At 40.3% G+C, this 22,415-nt stretch overlaps 1 protein-coding gene across 1 annotated transcript; it reads right to left on the bottom strand.

Annotated features, from left to right (window-relative positions):
- Positions 1-2,428: 2,428 nt before the first annotated feature.
- LOC142504034 (vitellogenin-A2-like) lies at positions 2,429-22,019 on the bottom strand. Its single transcript, XM_075617143.1, has 35 exons — positions 21,941-22,019; positions 21,535-21,555; positions 21,279-21,430; positions 19,985-20,236; positions 19,619-19,780; positions 19,380-19,528; positions 18,494-18,644; positions 17,073-17,230; positions 16,493-16,658; positions 15,683-15,808; positions 14,786-15,004; positions 14,356-14,579; positions 13,754-13,851; positions 13,320-13,444; positions 12,689-12,790; positions 12,487-12,606; positions 12,205-12,394; positions 12,021-12,114; positions 11,590-11,775; positions 11,117-11,264; positions 10,101-10,326; positions 9,827-9,999; positions 9,146-9,727; positions 8,730-8,780; positions 8,011-8,097; positions 7,705-7,917; positions 7,452-7,594; positions 7,003-7,141; positions 6,692-6,827; positions 6,398-6,584; positions 5,462-5,556; positions 5,263-5,360; positions 4,110-4,269; positions 3,364-3,525; positions 2,429-2,702 (listed from the first exon to the last, which is right to left on the bottom strand). The coding sequence occupies exons 1-35, from the start codon at positions 22,017-22,019 to the stop codon at positions 2,587-2,589; spliced, it is 5,490 nt and encodes a 1,829-aa protein (XP_075473258.1). The 3' UTR covers positions 2,429-2,586.
- Positions 22,020-22,415: the final 396 nt, after the last annotated feature.

Raw genomic sequence — 22,415 nt, 5'->3', positions numbered from 1 at the left:
ATTGCCCTATCTACCTTCCTAATTATGGAGTCACACACACACATTCCCAGGTAACTCAAACTCCTGCACCCACCACATCATGAATATATATTTATGCCAAAATGAGTGCTACTGAGCGTGGCAAATGTATACAACAAAAGACAGGGGTGCTCAATGCTACATCAAATTGACAAAACATATATGGTAATGAGTATAAAGTTTAAATACTTCAATAATAATAGTATTTACTTGTTTTTTTAGTTAAGCCCTTTGGCCAAAGCGTCGTAAGCCTGCATACCAAACGTCAAGGTAAACCAAAAATGCAGGTCCTAACACTAAAACTGTGAACCCTTCCTTTTACCTCTGTATGAGGGGAAGTAACTGCAGTGAGTCCTGTCCATTCAGCAAATAGCCAGAACCTCCCAAGTTAAAAAGGTGGGAGGAGTGAGCTCTGGGGGGAGGTGCCACCTACCTCCATTTGACTGTTACCAGTCAGAAATTGATTAACACACACACATTCCCAGGTAGCTCAAACTCCTGCACCCACCACATCATGAAAATGGAGGTAGGTAGCACCTCCCCCCAGAGCTCACAACGCTTTGGCCAAAGGGTTTAACTAAAAAAACAAGTAATTACTATTATTATTGAAGTATTCAAATGTTATACTTATTACCATATATGTTTTGTCAATTTGATGTAGCATTGGGCTGTCTTTTGTTGTAATTATGGAGTCCCCTACCACCACAATCAGAGACCAGGTCTCTGAGTATCCGAGTCCCCTCTGTGCTGGAGGAACTATTCCCCTGGCTGCTAGAGGAATCACTCTCCCCTATTCTTGCCATTTCTGCCCTGACACTTCCAATATCTTCACTCAATCTGACAATCTATAGGAATGGGTCAGCTCAGAACTGGCCTACCACTTCCTCTTCCCCCTGCTTCCCCTTCTAACTGTTACCCTCTACCTCTTCCTTATCCTCATTCACTGCTCCACTTTCTGCTTCACTAGTCCCAGCCCGGGCCTGATCAGTGAGCACTAAACTCCTTTCAAGATTGTCAATGTTCCTCAATATTGCAAGTTGCCTCTTCAGATCAGATATCTGAGACTCCAAAGAGACCACCTGCTTACACTTCTCAATGCTGTGTGCTCTCTGGAACAGCTGCTCCAAGTGCACATACAGTAGCGACATACTTTATTAAAGTAAATGCCGGCGGCATGCCGGGATCTACCCCAGCTGCCGCCAGTCAGAAACGCGCGCCGCCGCGTTTCCCCCACGCACCCCCCCTCCACATCGCGCGCAATTACCCCCCCAAAGACACCCCGAACCCGGCTTCTACTCTGCCCCTCTGCTTCCCCGCACCCCCGCTTACCTAGATTTGAACTCCAGGGGTGTCGGGGAAGCCTGGGGAAGCCGGGGAAGACGGGGAAGCCGGGCGCGCTTGTGACCGTGACGTCACAGTGCGCCGCCACGCGCCGCGGCTACCCGCTTCCCAGCCTCATTCAGCCAGCGGCATTTGCTCGAATAAGAGCTGCCGCTGCTGTACATGTGGCAAGATGTGCATTGAGTGGCATTCAAGTATCAAGTGCTAACAATTAACTGTAGTTCTATAAATGTTGTTTTGCCCTTTCCTTGTTCCAACTCCTTCTGGTTCTAACTCCACTAGGGCCAGGGACCTCCTCATCAAGCTGCTCCTGGCATTAGCAAACTGGCTATCTATAAGTCCAGGAAACAGCGTTTGGCTGGGGAGGTATCCCTTCGTGCCAGGCCTTATTCCGGGTCCTGGTGCACTCCCATATCCGAGCAGAGTACACCCACGCTGTGGCCACTGGGCAGGTACCTGCATTTACCTCCCAGTGAGCCTTAAGCAGGATGCTTTTTCTGGTTGGTCTCTCGGCCAACCAGATGACGTATTACCTGATTTTCGCCAGCCAATCAGTATAAGGCTTAAAAATATATCTGGTTCTAAGCCGGTATCCCCCCATCTGGTTTCTTTTCAATTACACCACCTCCTTTAGTGCACTTTATTTTTACTTACAGTGCACTGGCTCCCGTTTTATTTGTACTCTGTTTTAAAACCTTTTATTTTCTGATTGGTCTGTAACCAACCAGATGTTGTATTTCACTGATTGGCTGGCTTTGCCAGCCAATCAGTTATAAGGGTTTTAAAATATATCTGGTGCTAACTCCACATTTCATACAAACAGCATTTGAAATCAAACAGTAATTCAGTAACACAGATCAGGACACGCAACTCATCATGATCAGTCACACTTTCATACTGGATTTCCGCGTCCCGTATTAGAAAAACGTAAATGTGGCAACCCTAAGCAGGCTGAGTATTTCCACTGGAAATAAGTGCTAGGAAATGACACTTTTTGTGCTTTGAACATAATGTACAGTATGTACATACTGTACACAGAAATAATAACGAAATGAAGAAAGCTGTACAATTATTTTCAAATGCATAATTTTATTGGGAATGAAATTCATTACAACATATCAATTGCTTCCTAGGCTAATACTCTATCAAAGATAATGCATTAACATGTTCTATGTACACAGATAATTAAAGTTTTTGTCTGAAAAAGGATGTACAGAAGTGACTGCTTTAGGTTTCACATGGCAGGGTTTCACATGAGCAGGCTGTGTGGGCATCCACCATGTCTGAGAAATCTTCCGACTTATCCAACTTAATATGCTCCTCAGGCAGATCGATCGTAGAGTCTGTAAGAACACGTGAGGAAGGAAGATCGTTACTAGGAGAAAGACTTGTGCTCTTCATTGAAAAGGAAAATACATGTTGGGAGAGGTCAATATAAAAAACATCCTGCCCCTATCATCGGGTGTACACTGCAGGCCGTACAATCTGATACTGAGAGTGTCTCTTTCACATCATGGACAAGTGACTCCGGGTCTTACACCAAAGTACAAATGCTATTAAAGAGCTTTTCGTTGCAAAATGGGCCAATATTTGGAAGCAGTGAAAATCTAATGGAGCAAGTTGTGAGGACCACCTCTTTCCTTCTCTGGCCTGTATGCACACAGTGTAATTCCCTTCATGTGAAGGGTTAAAAGCTGCCCTATGGCTGAGCATCTGTAAGAAAGAATGGGCTTAAGTCTCCTATTTAATGTCCCTTACAACCTCCTCGCACTGCTATAGAAGAGATCAGCTTTATTCAACTTAATGGGACTAAAATCTTCCCCAGCATAGGGAAATGGCTTCAAATCATAACAAAGGGGGGCCAAAGATACAGGAGAAAACGATGAGCAATATTTATGACATCTTAATTTCCATCCTGTTTAGTTGAAATGTTTGTTGGGACTTTGTGTAATGAGAGGTGTGCCCATACTGCCCGGATCTCACACACTGCACAGTGACACTCACCAGACGGGAGGCAGTGGAAAGCAGTGGACACTGGGACAGTCTCAGTTGGAGAACAACCTTTGACACAGCGTAAAACTGGCTGAACAGAAAAGCATTTAGAGGCTCCTTCCTCACTTTCAATAGGTTTGTTGTGCTTCACAAGTGTGCGCTGAAGTTTGCAACCTATGAAAAAATAGACACTACTGATGAAATAGTACAATTAGCAAATAAAACCAAATCATTGGAATGAGCTGGAGTCCCCATGCATAGGCTGAATAATCATTTTATATCAGGACTTTTCTTGCCTGTATCTCATATCGGGACATTGGACAATATGCTGATTGGAGCTGTTTGTTACTCATTCAAAAGACTATTATTCAAAGTATTTAGTATTTAGACTATGATTTTATAATGCAGTGACTGAAATAAATCTCTAAGAGCATGGAATTCCGACATTATATAGCAGCCAGACAATACAGATAGATCAAGCAGTCCGTCTTTTCAGCCACTGCCAGTGTATTATTGATCACAATAACTTGTAGTTCTGCATTTCTACAGAAAATTCTGACTTGGATAATGAGGAAAGGCAATACTGTGATAACAAGGTTCTTTATTAGTGTTTATATCACATTGCAATAATGGATTCATGTAATAATAGTTGATTCTTTAGCACCATACATCTATAATATAATAATATAATTATATCGATGAGAAGTTATGGGGGATTTATTTCTTTATATAAAGTATACAAGCTCTATATTAAATACCTCCGGAGCATGACTCTTCCGGGAGAAGCCAAGAATGAACAAAGCTCATTTCATCTTTGGCATCATAACCGTCTGGCGTCTTGTACTCCTGTTCTCTCTCGTCGTTATTGCGACCACACACACCGCAGGTCTTTCCTTTCATCCAAAATGCTGTTCTCAGCTGTATAAGGACAGGAAAAGCGTCGCTACATTGCAAGGGAAAATGTCTTGTGTTCTGGTTTGTGCGGCCCTTTCCTGTAGCTTGTCCAAGAGTTTATGCAACAAACATCACCGGCTGTGGGAGAACATGGGCTAGGGGCCTGGTTACTAAGCAGTGCTACATCATAAGGCATCTCCCAGTATTAACCCTTATGGGCTGTAAGGGGTCTCCCAGCATTAACCCTTATGGGCTGTAAGGGGTCTCCCAGCATTAACCCTTATGGGCTGTAAGGGGTCTCCCAGCATTAACCTTTATGGACTGTAAGGGGTCTCCCAGCATTAACCCTTATGGGCTGTAAGGGGTCTCCCAGCATTAACCCTTATGGGCTGTAAGGGGTCTCCCAGCATTAACCCTTATGGGCTGTAAGGGGTCTCCCAGCACTGGAAGGTGACGTATGGAGTAGCATTGTGTTGTAAATATGGGTCCTACACTGGCGACACACTTTATTCGAGCTCGGCTAGTCCCACGAATTCGGGTATACCCGGGTGTATTGAGGTTTGTGACTGTTTTCTGCCCGAGTGCATTGAGTTATTTTCCGGCAGGGATTGAAGCATTTTATTCCCGCTGGCTGCAATACTGCACAGTATATATATATATATACTGCATTACAATTCATGAATTTATGCCATCTGGTAGACACGCGAAGCATTGCAGCCTATTAAATCCTAATCATTATCATTTAACAGATCAGCCGCCCGTCAGCCAGGCATGAACCCAGGCTGGGAAGGCAAATGCAACGGGGCTTGTCAGAGGTGAGGAGCGGCGCATTCCAGGTATCTGCCAGGTACATACCGGGTATTTGCTCGAATAAAGTGTGTCGGTGCAGTAATCTAGGAACCGCAGGTCCACACTTCAGAGAACTGTGCTAAGTCCTAGCGGTTTAATGGCCTTAAGTTGCACTCTAGTTTTTTACCATTTAGTCAATATTTGGCTTTATTATTTAATTACAAATACCTTCAAAATGGTTCCATCATAGGTAAGTGTCTCAATGCCATCGTCTGATGCTGATAAGAAGAAGCCATTCTCCACTCTACGAATCTTGATCGCTGAACCTGAAAACAAATGAAATATACATTTTCTTCATGCAATTTTGATACATTACTTTTACCCCTCGTGTTAACCCTTTGGACTCCGAATGCCACTTGTTCTTTACCTGAACGTGATGTATATGGAAGATTTTCCTTTGCTATTTCTTCACCATTGATCTTCAGTTTAAGAGATCCAGCTGCGTAATAAATGTCAATATCACTGTAGAAGATCAAATAAAACATACATTAGTATTTAGTAGTCATAAAATCAGATTTGATTAACCAAAAGGACACTTCTTAATTAATGTAGTGTGTACAGAGACTAAAAAAACAACCTAACAGGTCTGAACAGTACACATGTAACGTTTGGAAAGCTCTGTACAAACGATTACATCTTTGCTGATGCATTCACCTGTGTTGGAAATTCAACCTACAAAGAATCTGCAATTCTCAGACTAATATGATTGCTAGAGCTTTGCACTGCAGGAAATCAGGGGTGAAGAAAGTAATCACCTTTACATGAGGGAAAGAGCCAACAACGAGTGCAGAATTCAGAGGAAAACACGGCCTTTTTGAATAGACGTTTGCCATATTGCTTAGACATTTTTCTGCGGGAGTATTCCCGAGGAGAAAGACTTGTATCTTGTGCATGTCAGTAAGTCACCTGGCATATCAGCTTGTATAGAAAACTATTTCATTTTAGACAAACAGCCATTTTCCAGTTCTGAAAACCCATGGCAGCCCACTGGTTTGGAAGGCAAATTTCCGAACAATTTTATTTTTCGTTATCCAAAGAAGAGGACCGGTGATAACTTTGAAGCTCGTGTTCAACAATAATAGTGTATAGCTAGTTCTTTTTGCAAGGAACAATACGAGAGTTAAAATACTCTACCACAGTCTTGGTAATGGTTATGAAACATTTCAGCTGGTTGTCAGTTGAAACTTCCCAGAATCCTTGAGTACAAGGCACTGAGCCTTTTACAAGCGACATATCTTTATGTAATACTTAATGTATAGTGTCTGTGTGATGTACATGAATCATTCTGAGTTACAATACTTACTAACTGCCAAGTTTCACATTAACGTCCTTATGATTAGGAAACTTCACAGAGTTCCTCATCATGACCAGAAATTTCAACTCAGAGCTGCAGTCCTGGGCTATGATATGGTAGCAGTTTTTAGGCATAATGTAAGAAAATTCTACTCCATTGAAGGTTTTAATTCGATTTTGGGAAACTGTGCATTCACCTGGCAAGAAACAAACATAATATACATGTAAAATGATGGAATTGTAATAAGTAACACTGTAGTTATGTTTTTTTGAGAAGCAGGAGCTCTGAAACCTCTTATCTAACCTTGGAAGCTTTCCAAGAGCACTGTGGGTGCTTCAGAGAAGACATTCCATGTAGGTGCTTGCAAGACTGCATCTGGTGTGCGTTGCCAAGCTGGGATTGCTATTGGGATTCGCAACGCTCTGTAATACAATGTAAGCTGCAATAGCAACAGTTTGTTAGTAAATATGCAGTCAAAAAAATTGCATTGTGATACAACAAATATATTGTGATGAATGATAAAAAAATACCATGCAATTATTTAATGTTTCCATTACATTTCATACTGTGCGTAAATATAGATCATCTTTAGATACGTAAGAAAATGCACTTACCGATGGTAGTTTGAAAACTGCATCAATGATTCTGGGAGAACTTAGAGACAGAATAATCTTTGCCTGATGTGACGGATTCTTCTTGAGATGTTCAGAGAATCCTAACAAATATGCAGCTCCCGGGACAAACTGAGAGACCCTGAAAACAAGATGCAATAAGCGAACCTTCAATAACGGAATACTGTGGCATTGCAACCAAAAGTATACAGCTCTTAGTCATTTAAATTAACAGATATATACATTTTTGAACACATTGGAAATGTCATGGAGGAAAATATTGAAAATAAGGGGTTGGTTCCATTGAGGTGATGATGATGATGATATGAGAGGGGAAAAAGAGAAGTTTGCCACAAAATAGGAAGAATCTTGTCCGAATTAAACTCAGAATTGGGATCAATTAAATATTATGAAATGAAATATATTAACATCACAACCTGAAGAATACTTACAGTCTGCCAGCCGACTTCAGTTTTGATGGAATTTTAGGCCAATCTACAGACAACCTCACTGCGGGCTGATTACCGAAGTGACCAGTTTGCGCCCTCACAGCTATCTTGTACTGTTGGCAATTCTGACCCCATTTGATGCTTGCCTATATCAGTCAAAAGACGAGGAAAGGTTACATTGCGCCAAATGCAAACAATATTGAATTATTTGTAACAGGGAACAGGTAATGCTCATTGCACAGGTTTGGGATTTTACCTGAGCTTCATGTGGACTAGAAACAACAGCGTCAGCACAAACTCTCCACCTGCTTGTTCTTGTGATGTCCACCACATATACCTGGATCTGAGGCTTAGAGGTGTGAGAGTCTGCATACATGATCATCTGGTATCCTTGCTTCTTGTTGTCACTTCTTACGGCCTGAGCAGTAACAACCAGCATTGGGGGCTTATTGTCACCCATAAATTTTGCCTAAACAAAAGGAAGAGAAGAACTGTGTTTTACAAGGACCACCTCCGATTAATGAGACATACCTGGTTTAATGCCTGGGGTAATGAAACTCACCCGGTGTCTGAAAGCAGATTCACTGCTACTGCTGGACGAGCTCTCTTGGGAGGAAGCATACACCCCTGAAGCTCGCTTCTTGGTAGACTGGAAAGAATACCAATAATATTGTTTAAGGCGCTGTGATTACGGTATTACTTACTCAGTGCGGGTCTAACATAGACCTTCTAAAGGAGAAACCTCTCCAAATGTTTTTGAGGAAGACTCATAAAAGCAAAGAACTCTAAGAAATACTGTGCATTATGTTTGCACTTTGATCAGTGATTTTGGCATCTCCCATACTATACCCACTGATTTAATAGAAAAGCACATGATTATTTCCCATGGGGAATATAACAACCATCTATTTCTTAAATACATTTATTTCTTTTAATTCTTGACATGTAAGTAATACAGAAGAGATTATAAAATGCTCTTCTCCAGAGAATACGCGGAAACAAGGTGAAGGTTTAATTAAATAGGACCGTTACATTTAAGTTTACGTTACATTTAAGTTTATACTATATAGATTTTATGCACTCTGGGGGTTATTCACTAAAATGCGATACTCTCAATCGGGCAGTACACAGAAACTCCGGGTGCCTGGAATGGGAGTTTGTGTAGTAGCGCCAGAATGTCACTATTGCACTTTAAGGAATAACCCCCCTGTGTGCATGTTGTGAGTATACACACAAACTACAGTAGTCATCCTGACCAAAAACAACATCTTAAAAACTCACTCTTTCTCTGTTTGCGGGACTGAAGCGGAGTTCATAGAAATGTCTTTCTCTCTGTGTGTAAAGAAAGACAGTACAGATATGTACAGCACCAGTGAAGTAAATGGCATATATTCTGCATATAAGACCTTTATAAAAATTGCAATGAATATACTGCTAATTACCCAGTTGCACTTTTTAATTTAAATTCTTTATGAATATTCCACAGACCGCAAGAAGCAGCTAAACTCTAAATGTTCACAACAAATGAAATACAATGTGTGATAATGAAATGTATTGAATGAGTCAGAGTCTCTGTCAGAGAATATGTGTCACATAAGAAGGATTCCTTTGTGGGCTGGATACAAATGTACACTGTAAATCCTTTGGAGGTGTATAATGTAGTTGTCCCATAGGCGGGATAGTATAGGTTTATTTACCCTGTTCCTGACAGACTGGTCACTGCTGCTGCTGCTGCTGCTGCTGCTGCTGTCCGCACTGCTGATGCTCCACTGTTTGCCATGTTTCTGCTCAGGCTGATATTCATGTTTGTTTCTTTGATGTTCATTCTCAGGATCTCTGTTGCTGATTTTACCACTCCTTCTGTTGCTGCTACTGATGATTCTGTCATCTCTGTGTCTATTGTTTCTTTGTGGACTGTGGTTACTACTACTACTACTACTACTACTACTACTGCTGCTTCTACTACTACTACTGCTGCTACTGCTTTGATGCCGGTGCTTCTTGTTCTCCTGGTCCTGGGGATCTCTGTTTCGCTGCTGGCTGCCGCTTAATCTTTCCTGCTTTGGGTCATAGGGTCTTCTGTTTCTAGATTTCTGTCTAGAAGAGGATGAAGAAGATGATGGGGAAGATGATGATGAGGATCTCGATGAAGAAGAGCTAGATGAGTATCGGGCCTTCCTGGCCTCTACAACTTCTGCAACTGGACCATCACCATGTTTGTATTGGGGTTTGTATTTTGGCTTCTTAGTTTGTTTCTGGCGCAGGCTGCTATTTCTGACCTGTAGTAGACACAGGAAAGGTAAAATATCAAAGTCTTGTCCTCTAATGACATTTATTGGTAAGCATATCAACTATACTGCTCTTTCAGAAACACTTACCATTATTTCATCATCAATGCCAAGAATCTTTTTCAGTCTCATTTGAACCACAGAGTCCTCAAGGTGTTCACCTTCGGTTTCCTCCACCTTTACCAGGGCAATTATTTTTGAAGCTGCTTTAGGTCCAGTTGTTATTTCCAGCTGCAGTTTTTCAATTGCTGCATCGGTGTGAGCTATTAACATACGTACACAAGGGGTCAAACAATGCATTCCTACACATTTATACAACAGACTACTAGACATACAGTACCATGACTATTGAGAGCTACTGTACCTGGTTTTATAACTATCTTGGCCTCATGTTCTCCTACTGCTCGATAGAAATAGGAATGTCTGAGGAATGCAGCACTTTGGGATTTTCTTTCAAAACAAACTTGGAAACCAAAGTTAGAAGATTTAACACAATAATGATAAGACTGAGGACTGCTAGATGCAGAATGATGATCTGTTACTTCTGCAGAGTAGGCATATTTCTTGGACATCATTTCTGAAGACACATCCTACAGTAAAACAGAAAGAGAAAAACAGCTCAGTCATTATTGTAGAGTGAAAGCAACTTACAGATGTAACACGATTATTTTACCCACTGAAAATGCAGAATATTCTGTTATAAAGCACAATAACTTTTGTTACATCTGTTCTTTACAGTATAATTTGTGCAAATTCAAAATGTATAGATTAAAGCCAGAGCTAATGCAATTTGCAAACTAAATGTTGGGGCATTTTGACAATCATTTATTGGTAGTTTAATTAAACTTTTTTTATTTTTAATGCATCTACAATTCAAAGAAATCTATTCTGTTTGCTGCTATAAGACATGACATTATTTGTATTTTTGTATGATATAGACTATATGGTACATGGTCATATGTAGGTATAGCTGTAATAGACGTAACTGTTGTGGAGAAGACAATGTTATACAACCCGTTATCGGTGCCGCATCTCAGAAAAAACTCATTCTGAAATACTCAGCAGTCCATTTGATAAGCCCAGAGAAACATGTAATGCCTAATTTGAGGCGAGCTGGCAACTCTTTGTGTCCATGAGCAAGTCACGTAATGTCCCTGTCTCTACAATACTGAAAATTACATCTTATGGCTCATTGTAAATTCTGCTATGTACACTATGTAACAATCATTTATTATGAATGATGTTATCTAGGAGAATTAATAGTGGCATTTATCTAAGCTTGCATGTTGATTTAATAGAGGGATCCCTTCTGTTGTGAGAGCATGAAAACAAACATAAATATATTTCTATCCTAGCTCTACCCATTTCCTCATTGGTTACCATCATGCTGGCTGCTTCTGCTGAAGTCCTTCCTGTTGTCTCAAAGTGTTTCTTCTCAATGTTTGGAACGCTTCCTCTGGGCAAGATCGGAGTCTTCTTCGCTGCATCCAACTCTTCCACATTTCTTGTAACAGCAAACACCTGCGTGCTGTAGAATGAGGTAGATGTTTGTATTCCCATATTAGGGATATTAAACGAATGAAACAAAATGGAATGATTGATAAGATGTGTTCTGGCTTTGACTAACAGCACTTTATATAAGTAACAATCAGAGTTAAGGGATGGAGCGCTTCAATCTCTTACACGACCTTTGACATACAATAAATCCACACTAAACAATTATTATTGTGGTTATTATAATTACAGTAACAATAAAAGTCACATCCCCTTGGCCGTTACATGTAGAAGCATATTAACCCCCTGGCTTGAGGGGTTTTAGCTGACATAGATAGGGTAGAGATTAGTAAAAATACCTGATGACGAGAAGATCATTTTCTTGCTGGCACGGGGATGTCTCTATTTTAAAATTTTTCTCTTTAATATTCAGATGAGCAGTGAATTTTGCTGCCAAGTTTGTGCGCACTTTAGCGTGAAATTCAATTCCACTCTGAATCAGGTGGGTGTTAATCCCCATTGTAGCCATTGTGTGAATTGATACACTGTAAACAAAAAGGTAAAACAGAAAGATTAGTGCAGATACACATGGGAGGACACACTGTACATACATTATCATTTACTAGCTAGTACGGCCTCTTCTCACTGCATATATAGTTTGTTACTTTAGTGCCAGGAAAGTAAGGTCATTGGACCAAATGTATAAGAAGCATGCGTGAAACTCCGATATTCAGATCTTGGCTTCTTAACCACAAGCTCAGTTAGATACAATAACTAGGAATTTCGTTACCTCGGGGACACATCTGCATGAAGCTGCATATTAGATTCCAGCAGTTGTGCGACACTAAAATCTGAAGATGGAGGAGGAGTAACCTTTACATCACCTGTAAATACAGAATAGATGAAATCAGGCAAACTTGTATATACAGCAAACAACAATTATCTAAATAAATATCACATAAATGGTAACGTACTATTGATGGCAACATTGGCAACAGCAGCAGAGTATAAACTGAACTCCAGTGGAAAACCAACAGTGGTGGGAACAATGTGTCGAACTTCTGCAGCCAGCAGTGGCTGGACCCATTGTCCTACAAGTCCATTGAGAAGTTTGCTCACCACACTCTTTACCATTGTGTGTCTGTCTGCGGGTTCATTCAGTGCCTGTAAAATACAATGATATACAGGATCTTAAGACAAAGAAAGACACTGCTGACAACATACAAAAGGTAAAGTATATGGTAGATTTGACTGACCCGTACTGCACTCTGAATAACTTCTCTGTCGATTTCCCTAAAGTCCATTTCCTGGCCGAGTATCTTGAAGTAGACGGATAAAACAGGAACTTGGGAAGGCAGCCCCTTCCACCCCAGGAACTGCAGAGGAAAAGAAATGGGTCACTAACACCATTACAGGTAAACATATTGTGGGTGAAAAAGAAGAAAAGGTAACTCTTACCGTTTTCATCATTTGAGCGATTTTCTTGCGCATTGGGTACTGCGCAAATGGGATGTTTTGCTTTCTGAGAGCTTGCTCTAATCCTTCTGCTCTAATGCCAAACTTTAAGAAGACACAAAAATACCATTACACATTTAGAACATGGAGTATAATTTAATGTGAGGGTTGATCTATACTATAATCAAAGATTAAAGCGGTTCATTTACTAAAGCCTATGTCATATTGTTTCTTCCATTTAACTGGGCTTTCTGGGGCAAACTTCTGTGATATTGTGCTAATAATGACTGAATGCAGAATGAGCATCCTTTCATCAACAACTCCTTCATTCTTGTAAAGAAAACAAAAGTCACCTGCAATTTAAAAACACTCGCTAACTCTCCCTCCATTAGCTATACCTTCCTCTCAATTTGTGTTCTTGGATATAATGTGAAAATCTGTATAAATCTCTCCTACTGTGTATTTAAATAAGAGGCCAGAACCAAGCAGTGCATGGAAAATAACTGCATTTTATTTATACAGGCAAAATATCCAGCTAACTACCTTCATTATTCTCTTTAATTGTAACTATTCAGCAATTGTGCTGCCACATTTTAAAAAGCACCGTGTCCAATAATTGTGCCCAAATATTTACCTCTACGATGTCAGTTTGTACACCGCCCACGTATGCACGGAGTTTAGTGAGTATGAACACTGGGAACAAGGTGTTTGCACTGTTCACAATGAAGACTTTTGCGGCAGCGCCAGACATTAAAGAATCTATGGAGGCAAAACAAGAAATGTTCTGTCTTCTCAGCTGCTGCATATTCAGTTATAGGCAGTGATTCGAAAAACAAGGGGGCTTCAAGAATGGAGCACAGTTTTGTAATAGCAAATAGCACTTACACACGACGGCTACAGAATGGGCCCAGCAATGTGCTGCATCTCTTTACCGTTTAGGGAAGGAATGGCTTAGAGTTAAAGACGGTGATCTTTGAAGTGGAAGAAACAATCCCTGCACCAGCGCCTGGTGATGGGAATGAAGGGGTTGAAACTGGAAGTCTAACTGGCAACGTTTGTATCACTTACATTTGAAAGTATCTAGACGGATAGCTTTGCTGTACTGGTATCCCAGTCTGTCAAGGGCTGGATTCAAAATCTTAAGAGCGACGTTGCATGCAGCAGCCCTAGGAGTGAGGAGGATATTATAATTAATGTATGACTAAAAATGATGAAGAATAATGAACCCTGTTAATGACCGAGCCTCGCGGGACTGTGACACTTTGTGTTTGTGTTGTTAGGCCGAAGTCACTTACAATACAAATTATTGTTCAACATGTGCGCAACCGAGACGCAAAACATCCCAGGAGTTATACACTTACCACACAGCCTGTTCCAATTGTGACAACATCATACTGAGTTTAAATGTGATCTGCGCATGCAGAAAACCATGTTACGTGTATCTTAGCTTTCTTACCCTCTTCCTGCTAGAGGCGCCAGCTATGAATTGCAACGCTAATACGATTAGTTGCAAGTTGCTCTGAGAGCAAAGGGGTTACTGGAATTATTACTTTGCTGTATAGAAATGGTACTGTATGTAGCATAATAAAGGAAATACTAAGCAAACACAATGATGAACCAGACTAGGAAGATTTGTTTGGGAGTAGAAGCTCTCTGTGTTGCATACTTACAGCTGCTCGAGCTGAGGCACTCTGCTTCTGGATAAGGCCTTCATGTGGGAGTATGTGAAGCTTGCAAGCTGTAAGTTCACTTTGCTCTCCTTTAGTGCCACATTAGCAATGGTTGCTACCAATGCCATACCTGGTTTGGTCTCAAACAAAGCCACACATGCTATTATCCGAACCTCAGTGCGGACATTGCGGTCCATGTAGACCTGCAGCAGGATGTCCTGCACCTGAAAGCAAGAAAACAGTATTTCACAAACTTAACCTGATAACATATAAATAAATAGCCATTCCTGTGAATGAGATGTAGTTTCAGGCCTAGCCAGTTATAGTCATAATTAACGATCTTGCACATTGAGATGCACATGGTATGTGTGCCTGAACAAATAAAACTTTATTAATGGAAACAAACAGTCAGTGTTAGTGTCTGACTTACTTTGCGTGGGTCTTCCTTGGCGATATTCCTGAGGGCCATCACAGCATCAGTCTGAATTCTGACCGGGAGTTGGGAGGCGCTGGAGGAAAACCCTGGCAGGAATTTCTGGATACGCTTGATACTTGCAGGCTGCCCGGCATTCCCCAGAGCCTTCAGTGCTAGAGAGATATCCTCCTCATGGGCCTTGTTGGCAGCTTCAGCAGCTAAATTATGAAGGGGCTAAAACAGAACATGTAGCACTGTAATAATCATGGCAACATCATCCTACAGAGCAAACGGGGAACCCCAGATCCCTCCCGCAACAAATGGGATTTGTAAAATTGACCCATTACCCACATATTGTATGAAAACATTATTAAAGCAAAGCTTATGGCGGCTTTGTTTCACCATTTCCATGGCATACTGACCATCGCTCCCTATTTATGGGGAGACGTCTCCATAATGCACTAAAGAATATATCATTATTCTACTTTCTCCCTGAACACAGATCCTTCAGCCCAGTGCAAGACAATGGAAGATGCAGAGATCTCACACATTTTCCTACCGGATCTCCCTGAAAATAATGTTCACGTTGGATACCATGTTCCTTGGGGCAATTCTGGGCTAAATAAACTACACCAAATGTATCCAGTGTCACAATTATTCATCTGGCTTTTGCTGATCTGTTAGCAAGTTTGGTTTAGTAGAATAAGATCTGAATGAAGAATACTCTGCATTACTACTCCTTTTTAGACGTGGAGTTAATTGGCAAATATGTGTCAAATAAATCAATTCCATTGAAAACAAAATACATTTGTCAAAATATATGTTCAGTAATGCACTTTCTACCCTACAGATGCACACGTTTTGCCTTTATATATAGACCCCGATATTTCTATATAGAGAGAATACACTTACCTCCAAAGCGGACTCTGGACATCTAGATGAAGATGCACAGTATTTGTTCACCATGGACCCATATGAAAGGACTGAAGCTTTGTACAGCAAAGGAGATTTCTGTATTTTTGGATCTGTTATTAAATCCTACAAAAGAATAGGAGCGATAACTTAGTGAGATCTGCTCTGCAAATGTGGGATCTTCCATTCAAATCTCAGGCAGATCTGGGATTGGGACGTATCAAGCAGCATGTTTGTTATGTCTCAATTCATTATTTCAAGAGTTTTCATTATTATTATTAATAGTTACAGTATACATTAGTTATCTTTATACATGATTTATATCATTATTTGTGGCTTCACAAGGATAAGAAAAACCTATTGTGTCTCAATGTATCAGTTGTATAAATGACCTCGCCTCTGTGCCAGAAATGAGTTCTGTGCTAAAGTTTCAGCCTCAAAAATAAGTGTGGCCTAGTCAGAGTTCCCAAGAGATTCGCCACACATCAAGTCACTGTGCACTGCAATTTCCCTTAATATGCTAATTCGCTAAAATCGCTAGATTTGCCTAATTCTGAGACTGTAACTAGGACGGACTCACATTGTGTTTCGCTCGCTGTCTGAAAGCTTGTGAAATAGCAACATGTAAGACTTATCGTGCTACATAACTAGGCCTTTGAGCCTTGGGAAACGTTTCGCAGAGAAGCGAATATGGAGGGAAAAAGCTAAACGTTTTGTGGCTGCACTTTGGATCATTTTGCTAATCTCTACCGGCAATCAGGGAAACATTCAGACGTGGAGTATAAGACATTAAAAGCTGATGAAACGTACGGAAGCGATTTGAAATGTATGCTGAGTGGCTCTAGTAAACTGCAGTGCGAGAGTAATAGCCATGGCCGCTTCTCGAGAGGTAAATTCCTGGGTGTGAAGATTCTGCTTGATAAACTTCAGGGCCTCAGATGTTCCAATTACAGGGATAGCATTCAGTAGCCAGCGCCTGGATCAACATAAGAGATAATATCATGAAAGATGATCTATTGCAGAGCTACATCAGAAAGAACAGACGTTATATTTAGGGTACCGTTATTAGGGCATTTATTATAATTCTACAAACCCTGCTCATGCAGACGCCATAAACCAATTTAAGGGTGCAGACAACGTATACAAGTGGTTGATATATAATAATTTAACAAAGAGATTGAAAACATGAGGAGTGTATAACCATAAATACTTCAAATACAAATGGAAAAGGTATTAAAAGTCACTATATACTTATTATAATGATTGCTTTTAGCATCTCTGTCTCTGTGCGGGTGAGACGAAGAAGAAGAGAATCTCCAGGACTTTAGATGAAAGATGCCACAAAATATAGAAAAGCATATTGTAGATTTTAATTAGTAATAATTATTACCTGTGCTGAGGTCGGTCAGAAAACTGCTTCCAAACCGCCTGCAGGTTCTCATAGTCTAATGTGCGCAGAAGCTGAGTAAGTTGCAGGAATTTGGCTGGAGCGTCCGCATGTACTTGCTGCTGGTTATTCTGTACCAAATGCTGCAGAGTTTCTACCACCTAACACGGGTAATAAATATAAAGACAATAACACGTGTACACGTCAGTAGGAAATATGCATTAAACTCACACGTATCATTTAGCATAAGCAGAAAGATTTTGGTGTGGCATTTTATTCAATAAGTCCCAGTAAATACAGTATCAACTCTTAATGGGAGTATAACAATGAACATTCTGCACTATATTCTGCACTGTATCCAGAACTATATCCTGCACTGTGTGCTGCACTATGTACAGTACTGCACTATATACTGCACTTTATACTTCACATCCTGCACTATGTATTGCACTATATACTACACCAAATCCTGCACTATGTATTACACTACTGTACATCCTGCACTGTGTACTGCACTGTATACTGCACTGTGTACTGCACTGTATACTGCACTATATACTGCACTTTATACTTCACAACTGTACATCCTGCACTATGTATTGCACTATATACTGCACCAAATCCTGCACTGTGTACTGCACTGTATACTGCACTATGTACTGCACTGTGTACTGCACTGTATACTGCACTATGTACTGCACTGTATACTGCAATGTATACTGCACTGTATGCTGCACTATATATTGCACTATGTACTGCACTGTGTACTGCACTATGTACTGCACTGTGTACTGCACTATATACTGCACTATGTACTGCACTATGTACTGCACTGTATACTGCACTATGTACTGCACTGTGTACTGCACTGTATACTGCACTATGTACTGCACTGTATGATGCACTGTGTACTGCACTGTATACTGCACTATGTACTGCACTGTATACTGCACTGTATGCTGCACTATGTACTGCACTGTATGCTGCACTGTGTACTGCACTGTATACTGCACTATGTACTGCACTGTATACTGCACTGTGTACTGCACTGTATACTGCACTGTGTACTGCACTGTATACTGCACTGTGTACTGCACTGTATACTGCACTGTATACTGCACATTCACTTCTGTCTCTCAATACTCATTCTCACTTGACCAAAAACAATAGAGACCGTTATTATTCTGCTACTGTGTATTGTTTTTTCTTTGGTTTATAACTTAGTGATAACCATCAGGAGATTCTTCTTCCCTATAATAGTTTTTCTATTGATACTTTGTGGCGCTTAGAGACTATAGGAAACAGGCCGTGAGGGCAATCACTGCAATCATTACATTGTTCCAATAATGTTTTGTGTCTGTGTTCCTGAGAAGACTGTGGTACCAGTGTATTCCTACTCAGTAAATGCCAGCTGCATTATGTACCTGTGCCTCGGGACTCTTGGTCCTTATTAAATTGATTGGCATCTGGAGCATCTCCGATGCAAAGTGATAATGGAGGCCTCCGCGGTTCTGCATCTGAGTCTGAGGAGCGTTCAACTGGTTGTTTTTGGTTCCTGACCAGGTAAGTTGTTGTCTAAGCGATAGAAAGAGAACATAGCATAGGATAAAATGTTCACATCTATATTAATCCACATGTGGCACTGAAAGTGTTAATAACATGGAAGGGGATTACTTAGCAATGTCCGGCAATGCTGCAGGCACAAGGCACAGAATGATGCTGTATGCATGACTTTGCTTTGCGTATGTATATATATATATATATACCTCTACATGTATATATATATATATAAAATAAGAGACTGGCATTAACATTCTGACTCTTCATTATAAATCCCTAGTTACTTAGGCCCCTATTACACAAATACAAATCAGAGTAATACTCAGCAATTCATTAACTTCAATTCAAGTGAATGGAAGATACTCCATCATTAACTGTGTGTTACTCACTTCTCACCGTATTGAATCAGGGACCTTATAATACTTGCAATACAAACGCATTTCCTGTCACTCTGGCGCTCTCTCGCGATAAGACTAACTTGTGCTATGAATGCATTGCCATCTATGTGTAGTGTTCTAATAATAAGAAGGCAATATTACACTGAAATGCTGATAGCCGCGCCAACGTTCACAAGGTGTGAGTGACATCCGTGGGAAGAAAACATACTTTAGTTTAGTTTAGTCAGACTTCAAATGATTTCATTGTTAAAGACTGGTTAAATGAACCTAAGAAGCAGCCCGCTCTTAATGTTCAGTGTTAAAGAGCCTTCTGGGAGGTTGGAGGCTTTCGCTCAGCCTTAGAGACACCCACCTTGCTTCCATAACAGCAGCGCCCTGAAGTTCAAAGAATGGAGAGAATTGATACACCTCCCGGGCTGTAACTTCCATGATGAGTGCACCCTGACTCTTGCTCTTCATCTTGTATGTATATGTAGCCATTCCACGTAAGTTCTTCCCCATCTGAATGCAAAAAGAAAGAAATGTTAATTGTAAAGGGGAGTTTAAGACTTATTTTGCATCTAACAAAGCTCTGTAAAACAAAGTGTGTACCTGTTGACAAGATGGACAAGTTTCCAAGTAAGCCATGCCGATATTCTTAGCTACTTTATCTTCGCAGTTATTAAGGTCTCTGGATTTGATAATAGTGATTCGGTCATCTCTTTTATCTTCCTGGATCACATATCTTGTGTGGCAGACTCCACCAACTCCAGTCTGTAGCACAAACAAAATGCCGTTAGTAAGGCAGGCAGAATAATGGAGGCTGTACATAAAAACAATAAACGAAACCAATGAGTGTAATTATGATGTGTCACATTTACTGTTAGAGGAGTCAACAAAAAGGCCTCCAGCAGCACAGGCATCACATGATGAATAATGTACCTTTACCAAATAAAGTGTTTAAAAGGTCAAACTAACCTCTTGCAAGTCATACGCATTTTGTGACGTCTTGGCTGTCATTTGAATCATGGTCAGGATTCCTCTGTAAATATTGACCACAGTGTCTGAAACTTCCTCTGAGGCGAAGATGGATCCAACCCGTCCATGGCTGTATTCGAACCTGATAGGTTTTGTGAGCTGTTCTGCAATAACCTGGGTTAGCTTAGAGGATCGAGTGAAGGGATCTTTGGGCCACACGCCATTGTACTCCTTAAATTCTGGAGATTGGATCTAACAAAAAAGAGCAGAGAAAATTATATTTTAAAGCACTGAAAGAGCAGTCAAATTCCACTGAATTCATAAGTACTCATTTTCAGGAACCCTCAAACTTTTCCAGTTTGCAAAAATGTGTAATTATTATGTTGGAGACATTTAACAATTTAAAAATTAACATTTTTCAATTAACGCTTAAATAAATTAACAATTTAAACCCCAGTGCAAATTCCCAAACATTACTGTAGGTTAAAAATGAACATTTTTCAATTAACAATTTAAACCCCAGTGCAAATTCCCAAACATTACGTAGCTTGGATCAATGTTTTAATTGATGGTGGACAATGAGCAATACAATATTTATATCACAGCTGTATTATTTTTACTGCCTTTATAATGTTATCAGGGAGATTTCTATTAGCTAAAATACTATTAGTAATTGTAAATCAGTGACATGAAACGTGTCAGGGGCAGCTAGCTGCAGGATTACCTTTCCTGCCAGGAGATCTGTAATACATTGAGAAGTGTTGTTGACTTTTCTGGCAGCAAATATGATTATTTGAATGAGTGAATGTTAAAATGTAGTGTTTCCAGTAAGTGTGTTACTATAGTTCTGTTAGGGCAGCACAGTCTCTATTGTTATCATACAGTTGTGTGCAGTGAGCATTGGACTTGAACTAAGTGGGGTTTAGTGGGGTGTACTGGGTTTCAATAGACAGTGATATAATAATTACTGTCACTTTACTGAACCCCCATTTGTACTTCTGTACATGAACACTTTGGCATTATGGGGGTTAATTACTAAAGTCTTCCAGCAGCAACACTCGGGCAAAATTGTGTTCAAAAGAATCTCCGCAGATTTATCAAGGAAAAACTCTAATAGCTTTCGAGATTACTTTTCTTTATAAATATGGTGCTGATTGCACTAGGATTGCCCCAGTTTTACAGCTGGGAGAGTTTAGTAAAACCCTGCTAAATGTGCCCACGAAGGATTACTTACATAAACAGAACAATGTATATTCAGAACTTATTTCCTATATAGGAGAATGGTTTCCCTTACCTTGAGAAGGTAAGACTTCTGTGCAAAGCCACTGATCTCCACCTTGCAGTTCAGTTTAATACCGGCCTGGGCTAAGCCATTTTCGGGAAGTCCACTCCGAATAACCGCCTCATAGTTATACACAGTCGTCTTGCTCTCACTGAAAAAAGGCTCTGCAATACATATGAGACGCGTTTCACACGAGCAGCCCGCAGAACATGACATGTATGTGCAGCATGGTACAGAACAACAGCAATAAATAATATACAAGACCTACCAATGTGGGATTTTTCCGAGCCTGTAAGAGAAATGAGAAACAGCAGAAATTTACTGAAATGAAAAACTCTGGGACAGTTTGAAAACGATGATATCTTAGTCATACTACAAAGTATCTCTCAGCCTGAAAATATGCACGTATATTGCAGTGGGGGCGTGCTGCAGTCTTTATATATCCCTAATGTGTCAATGGGGGTATGCATGAAGTCTAAATTGGGGCTATTCTGGGGCAAAATAAAACTGCACCAAATGTAGCAAAAATCATGTTGATTTCAGTGGGATTTTGTTCTTTAATGGATATGGTGCCGAATTGCCCCACTTTTGCCTTGATACATAGATCCCAATAAGTCCATCTGCAGAGCCCATATTTGGATAAAGACAAAAGGTAGAAATACTGCAATACTTACCCACAAGGGTGAGCAGAAGTCCCAGAATGATTCCCCTCATGGTGATGGCGAATAGAGATCCAAGAACCCACTGCGGCATTTATAGCACAGAGATCTGGGACACGTGACTTTTAGGATAAGCCCATTTGGCGACTTTGTATTTCTTTATCAGGTCGTTCAAACAAACCTCTTACACGTTCACCATATTACGTTTACATTTGAGAAATCTGCCCAAGGGATTTCTGGGTCACGTTTTTTCAACCTCGCTGATATATTTCAACAATATGTATATAACGCAACTAATTACACAAGTAGCAAAATATATTGCATGTTTAGCTATATTTTGTATTTGATATTGTTTTATCATTGTGTATTGGTTTTAGATAAGTTACAGGTTACATTAACTTTGTCCAGGTCACTGTGACCGGACACTGGACATCTGATCTTATGTAGTCAAAAATAACTATTTAGAATCATCAAACAAAGACCAACATGA

Source organism: Ascaphus truei, chromosome 10 (assembly GCF_040206685.1).
Source record: "Ascaphus truei isolate aAscTru1 chromosome 10, aAscTru1.hap1, whole genome shotgun sequence".
Classification (NCBI taxonomy): Eukaryota; Metazoa; Chordata; class Amphibia; order Anura; family Ascaphidae; genus Ascaphus; species Ascaphus truei.
Note: the sequence above shows the minus strand (reverse complement) of the source record. Positions and strands in the feature narration are given on the sequence as shown.

Excerpts from the sequence above, each read along its gene's own strand:
- LOC142504034 (XM_075617143.1), bottom strand. The coding sequence starts at position 22,019 with ATGCCGCAGTGGGTTCTTGGATCTCTATTCGCCATCACCATGAGGGGA. Across the intron at positions 14,580-14,785 it reads CCAAGGAAGACCCACGCAAA|GTGCAGGACATCCTGCTGCA; the intron begins GTAAGTCAGACA and ends TCTTGCTTTCAG. Across the intron at positions 8,098-8,729 it reads GTCCCGCAAACAGAGAAAGA|TCTACCAAGAAGCGAGCTTC; the intron begins GTGAGTTTTTAA and ends TATTCTTTCCAG.